The sequence below is a fragment of the Phodopus roborovskii genome, unplaced genomic scaffold, assembly GCF_943737965.1.
Source record: "Phodopus roborovskii unplaced genomic scaffold, PHOROB, whole genome shotgun sequence".
NCBI classification, from domain to species: domain Eukaryota; kingdom Metazoa; phylum Chordata; class Mammalia; order Rodentia; family Cricetidae; genus Phodopus; species Phodopus roborovskii.
Window position 1 is genome coordinate 122245 of NW_026125650.1, and position 6955 is coordinate 129199.

At 42.2% G+C, this 6955-nt stretch overlaps 1 protein-coding gene across 1 annotated transcript; it reads right to left on the reverse strand.

Moving 5' to 3' along the window:
* Nucleotides 1–1966: 1966 nt before the first annotated feature.
* On the reverse strand, nt 1967–6407 carry LOC127217156 (igE-binding protein-like; the record flags this gene model as incomplete). The annotated part of the gene is given in 3 exon segments (XM_051178028.1): nt 1967–2126; nt 5563–5911; nt 5914–6407. Coding segments are annotated over 3 exon segments (1003 nt in total), but the record flags the coding sequence as incomplete, so codon positions are not given.
* Between the last annotated feature and the right edge of the window lie 548 nt (nt 6408–6955).

Sequence of the window (6955 nt, forward strand, 5' to 3'; positions counted from 1 at the left end):
GATATCCTGCTGTGTCAATCCCACAGCAGCCACATGACGGATGACACCATCATTACTTATGCAATCAAGTAAGTTAATAATGGGATGGTCCACCATACTTTACTTTCATAAGATGGAACCAAACTCCAGTGATTGTCAAGGAAGGAGTACTTAGATGATTAAATACTGCCACGTGATTAACTCCAATGGAGGAATGGCCCTACTCCAGTCAAGAAGAACAACATCTTCATCGATTCAAATAATTAATATATAATGAAAAATAATTGAATAATGTCATGGTGGTGCATACTTAAATCCCACATGGAGTAGTCAGACTGATCTCTTCCTGGAATAATGATTTATTTATAAAATTAAATTGATAATTACTTAGGTGGTGTTTTACATTAACACTGACGAGATGGCACCAAAGTTCTAAAACTATCGCTGATGTAATGACCTACTTTCAGAGCTAAATGATGAAGTAATGAGATGATGTTACATCGTCTACTCACAAAATCTGTCTCCAAAAGGGACTTAGGGTCCATAACATTACCTGTATTTCAAATACGTTAATTAAATGATGAATTATTATTTAACTTCCTAGTTTAACAGGTAAATAAGTAAGTGTACTATTAGATGATTCGATGTTCTGGTACGATGGACTCCCGTAAGGAGGCTAAAAACTTCAGTGGTCACTGAATACATAATGACAGATTTACATAATTAAATGAATAAACATTAAACTAGTGGATGGTGTTTTATGCGTGAAACCTAAAGATTGATCAATACTGAAGAGTCATTGAGTTCTTAATCATAGATTTGAACAATAAAATGAATGAATGTGTCGAGCGCTATTGCCTTGCCTGCAAGAACGACTCTCAACAACAGGATTCTTCTGCAGCTATGTTTATTGTGCGACTCATTACAGCAAGTTGAGGGAAGACCCAGAGGAGGAAAAAGGGCTCTGCTTATATAGAGTAGCTGTGTCTGTTACTGACAGTTGCAGAGGAGCTGTGTCTGTTACTGACAGTTGCAGAGGAGCTGTGTCCATTACTGACAGGTGCAGCCCACAACGCTCATAAAGGTCACCCCATGATGCCTGGATCGCACATCTGCGCCTTGCTGGCTTATGGACAGGAAACTGGTGCCATCTTCGGGAATGGCACTGGTGGCTCTCTACATCTCCCCCTTTTTTGTTTTATAAACGCAACAGTCAAGGGTAGTGGTCTGATCTCCAGTAATGAGATGGACATTGTAATGACCCTGAATCCTGGTAGTCATCCAAGTCAGTGCCATACCCATCCGGCATCTTTTCCCTGGAGGTGGGGCCTTGGACACCAACCCACATGCAACCAGACTTCCCCTTCTCGGAGCTGCTCATATCTAGAGTCAACACGGAGCGCAGTGCTAAGCCAAACAACCTGAGTGTGAAGAATTTAGGCTAAACTAAAGAAGCACCTGTCTGCGTGCAATGGGAAAAAACCCCGCAGAGCATTAGGGCTGTTTCTGGTAAAAAAAAAAAAAAAAAAAAAAAAAAAAAAGGACACCCTAATCTGGTTCAATGTCATAGAAGACTCAGGGTGCAAGGGCTGTCCTATTGGACCATCAATGTCCATTTTTAAACATGCTCAGCCACATAGTTGGAGAGGAACCTATCTCCATAGCAGCTAGGGCTTGAGCGATAACCACTTTGTCATGTGTCTGTTGAGCACGTAGCTTACACACCAACCAGAGCAGGAGCACCACCCCACCACATAAAAGCAGGACAAACCCCATTACACCCGCCCATTCCTTAAAGTGGGAAAAAGCGGTGGAGATCCAGCAGAACGATCCTTCTGATAGAGAGGCGTCCACACGGGTGGAATTCACATGGATGATGGCCATTCGAATTGGTCCATCAGGCTATCAAATTCTCCTGTTCACCTAAAAGATACTGAAAAAGTTGTTTAGAAAGGTTACTCGTGCATCATGATGACTGGGCATTGGTTTAGGAAACACGGACAGTATTCCCAATCTGGGTTCTGCTGATATTCGTGGAGGATTCACAAGGAGTATCATCAACCACAGGAGCCACAGGAGCATCTTCTTGGGGGATGGTTGTCACTCTGAGATAATCGCTCTGATACACAAATTGGATTTTCTCCGTCCTGTAGAAAAACACAAACAGCTCCCCTGGATCGTATTAAGATAGGATCTGGGCCTTTCCATGTACGGAGAGTACATCTTTCCATTTGACTTGTTCTTTTGGAGGTATAGGCCAGAGGCCATGTCTATCAGCCGCTGAATGACCATTAAAATCCAAATTTAAAAAACTTAAAGTAAGGAGTGAAAAAGATATGGCGGCTTTTGGTGGGAGAGAGGGCATTTCCTCTATTCTCCTTTTTTGTTTTATTAGATAAGATTTGAGCGTCCGATTGACGTGTTCCACAATGCCTTGCCCTTGTGGATTATAAGGTAGACCAGTGAGGTGTTTGATACCCATCTGTTGACGAAATGCTTAAATTTTTCAGAAGTATATGCAGGTCCATTATCTGTCTTCAATATTTGAGGCATGCCCCAAGCACTCCAGGCTTCGAGACAGTGCTGGATGACATGAGACGCCTTTTCCCCTGTTAGTGGGGAGGCATGGATAATACCCGAGCAGGTTTCCACAGAAACATGTAAATATTTCATTTTTCCAAAAGATGACACATGAGTGACATCCATTTGCCATATCTGTAGAGGCCGAAGGACTCGTGGGTTAATGCCCACATGAGGTACTGGAAGAAATTCAGAACAATTTTTGCATTGCAAGACTATTTCCCATGCTGATGCTCTGGAAATAGAAAAACGCTTGTGCAGGGTTTCTGATGTTACATGAAATAATGAATGAAATTTAGTGGCTGCTTCTATAGGATCTAAAATAGCAAAAGCTGCTGCTCGAGTGGCCAAATCTGCCAGTTTATTCCCTTGTGCCATTGGCCCAGGCAGACTTGAATGGGCACAGATGTGGGTAATGAAAACAGGATATTGTCTTGCTAATAAACATTTTTGGATCTCCTTAAACATCTCATCCACTGTACTAGAAGGCTTAATTAATCCAGCTAATTCTAAGGTTTTAACAGCATTGACTACATAAACCCAGTCAGAGACAACACTCAAAGGTCCAGGAAACACCTTTAATACCTCCAAAACTATGTTACATTCCACCATTTGTGGGGAGTCTGGTGCATATCTGTGAGTGGTAACAACTCCTTCATGTACATAAGCCCCTATTCCTGTTTTTGATCCATCTTTATACACTATCTCCCCATCAGGGAGAGGCGTGGCACTTACCATTTTTGGAAAAATCAAAGGATGTGTTCTAGCAAATGTTAATAAGGGATATTTGAGATAATGGTTATCAAAAGTTCCCAAGAAGGTAGATGCAAGAATTGCCCAATCATCACTCATAGCACATAGGGTCTGAATTTGTTCCATATTATAAGGTGTAATAATTTGCTTAGGAAACTCCCCAAAATGGGTAAGAGCTGTATTTAAGCCCTTCAGGGCAATTTTTGCATAATATTCTATAGTTTTTGCTGGGGAAACTTGATGGTGTATCCAAATTAATGGACCATTTTGCCATAAGACTGCAGTTGGCAGCAAAGCGGTCTGTAACACACAAAGATCAAAAGGCTCCTGCGCTGAGATTCTAACTAATTGTGCTGCAGTGATCGCCTGCTCCACCTTATGAAGAGCTTCTGCAGCTGCAGCAGATAGGGTTCTTAAGGAAGTCAATTGTGGATCCCCTTCAAGCACATCAAACAATGGTTTTAACTCTGCTGTTGGTATTTTTAAATAAGGCCGTAGCCAATTAATATCTCCTAGTAATTTTTGAAAATCATTCAAAGTTTTAAGTTGATCTCTTCTAATCTCCATCTTTTGAGGTAGTATAATCTCTGGTCGCACAACAGCCCCTAAGAACTGTCCTACTTCCGACCTTTGTACTTTCTCTGTAGCTATGCACAGACCATATTTCTCCAACCATTTTACCAAATCTGCATAAGCCTTTTCAAGCTCTTTCTCATTATTCCCACAAAGAAGAATATCATCCATATAATGAATAATTCTTAGAGAAATATATTTTTCCTTAACTGGTGCTAATGCCTGTTGTACATAAAGTTGACACATAGTGGGGCTATTGGCCATCCTTTGGGGCAACACCTTCCATTGAAACCTCTCGTCTGGTCCCTCATGATTAATGGCCAGTAAAGTGAAGGCAAATCTAGCTCTATCTTGCTCAAACAATGGAATAGAGAAAAAAACAATCCTTAATATCTATTATAATAACTTGCCAATGCTTAGGTAAAGCTGATAAAAGTGGAAGGCCCCGTTGGACTGGGCCAAACAGTTGCATTTGTGCATTAATGGCTCTGAGGTCATGAAGCAATCTCCATTTTCCAGATTTCTTCTTGATAACAAAAATAGGAGTATTCCAAGGAGAGTTGGATCCTTCCAAATGTCCCAAATCTAATTGCTCTTTTTACTAATTGATAAGCGGCCTCTAATTTCTCCTGTGAAAGTGGCCATTGAGGTACCCATATTGCCGCTTCAGTTATCCATGGTATGGGCATCCCTTCCCCAATGGCCCCTAGGAAAAACCCAATCCTGCACGATCATTTTTTGAAATGACTTGAACAGGTTCTTTAATGCCTTGGTACTGCTTTCCTATCCCTAGCCCTGGTATATATCCCTTATCTAACATCATATTTTGTGCAGAGATGGAATATTCATTCATTAATTTTAATCCTAATACTTTAAAAATATCTTTTCCCCATAGATTTACCGGCAAGGGAAGAACATAGGGAGTAAACAACCCTGAGTGACCTTCTGGTGCCATCCATCTTAGGGATTTAGAGCTGACAGCAGGAATGGCTTCATATCCTAGTCCCTGCAATGAATGTTCTGATTGAGTTATTGGCCATTTTGAAGGCCACCAGGAGGTGGCAATGATGCTTTTATCAGCTCCTGTGTTCAAAATTCCCTGAAAATTCTTTCCTTCTGTATTTAATGTTAATGTTGTTCTGGTATCAAGATCAACTGCAAGATAAGCAGAATCCAATTTATCTGAGTGGCCAAATCCTTCTGCCCCACTGTTTTCTGCCCCACTGTTTCATCTAATGGCCCCAAAATCCTCATGACAACTAGGAAGAATTAGTAACTGTGCTATGTGATCACCCGCGGAGATGGGAAAGATCCCACGTGGCGATTAGCACATGATCTTGAGTTGTCCCTCATAATCTTGATCTATAACTCCAGGATGGACAATTAAACCTTTTAGGGTGGTAGATGACCTTCCTAGTAATAGTGATTTTTGGCAGAGGGCCTGAAAATTCAGAAGGAACAGGTTGTACACCCATTTGGGGGGTCAAGACAATTCTAGTGGTGGCATAGAGGTCCAATCCTGCAGAACCTGCAGTGGCTCTCCGTGGGGCTTCCTCCTTTCTAGGCTCAGGGGGGAGCTCGTTGCCCCATATATTTGAGGGCCCTGAGGGTGGGGGCCCCGCAGGGCATTTTTTGGCTCAGGCAACGGTTTACCATTAATGTCTTTGACTGACTTACATTAATTTGCCCAGTGTTTGCCTTTTTTTACATCGGGGACAGATTTCTGGCATCCTCTTAGGTCCTGACATGCATTCCCTACAATTCTTTTGTATATGTCCCATTTTGCCACATTGAAAACAATTCTTATTCTTGTCTGCCATATTGCCCTTTCTTTGTCCTTGTAAAATGGTGGCCGCCAGCCCTGCATTGGTCAAAGGACCTCCTATTTCTCTACAAGCCTTAAGCCAAGCTTGTAAGCCTTTTCTTTTCCAAGGAGTTATGGCTTGTCTACATTCCTTGGTGGATTGTTCATGAACTAGTTGTTCTATTAAGGGCATAGCCTGTTCTTGATCTCCAAAAATCCTTCCATCATACGTGCTACAAAGTCTGAAAATGGTTCATTTGGTCCCTGAATGACTTTTGTAAGGTTCCCTGATACTTCCTCTCTATTAGGTAGTGCCTTCCAGGCCTTAACAGCACATGAGTTAATCTGAACATAGACCTCTAAAGGATACACTGCCTGATTATTTGTCCATTGTCCTTGTCCAGTGAGCATTTCAAATGTCCAAGCAGGCTGCCCCTCTGCCGCGTTAGCGCGGGCATGTGATTGACTCAAATCATGCCATATGGCCTTCCACTCTAAGTATTGTCCCATAGTGAGACAAGCCTTCACAACGAACATCCAGTCCGAGGGAGTCATGGCCACTGCGGACAGTCTTTCTATTTGCAACAGAGTGTAGTTCGCGCTGATACCATAAGTGCGAACAGACTCTCCCAATTCTTTAACCTGTTTATGCTCAAGAGGGTGATGGGTATGATTCCCATCTTCCTCGAACACAGGAAACATCTGGGTTATCTCATGTCTAGTTTCAGGTGAGCAAAAGGAGTATTTACATCACTTCTCTGCATAAGGAGGAGGCGCAGTAGGGACTCGTGCAGCCTCCTCCTCCAAATCTTCCTCCTCAGAGGGCGATAGTTCCTCTTCTGAGGGGTGACTGGAAAGCTCCAAAGCCTCCAATTCCTCAAAAGGATAAAGATGTTTTTTCTTTCCTCTGTGAGATGGATCTCGCAGGGCCCTTTCACTTTCTCTTTATTATGTTTTTTCTTTTTACGTGCACCCATCTTTTCTTCATTTTCTGCTTCTGACATGCTTTCTTGAAAATCTGATAATGGTCTAGTGCCTGCTTTTAGTTGCCTATCGTGTGCTTCCCCAAGACAAAACACATACAGTAAAAACAAGCAGGCAACCAAACGCACAATAATCAACCCTTCAACGGCAGTATCAAGCCCAAACAGTAGCATGACTATAAGAACTCACCTTATTTGTTACCTTTGTGCCACAGTTCTGAATCCTCTCCAGTCTCCTGAGGGTCCCCCGTGTGCCGTTTATGTCAGTTTCCCAGGTTTTGGC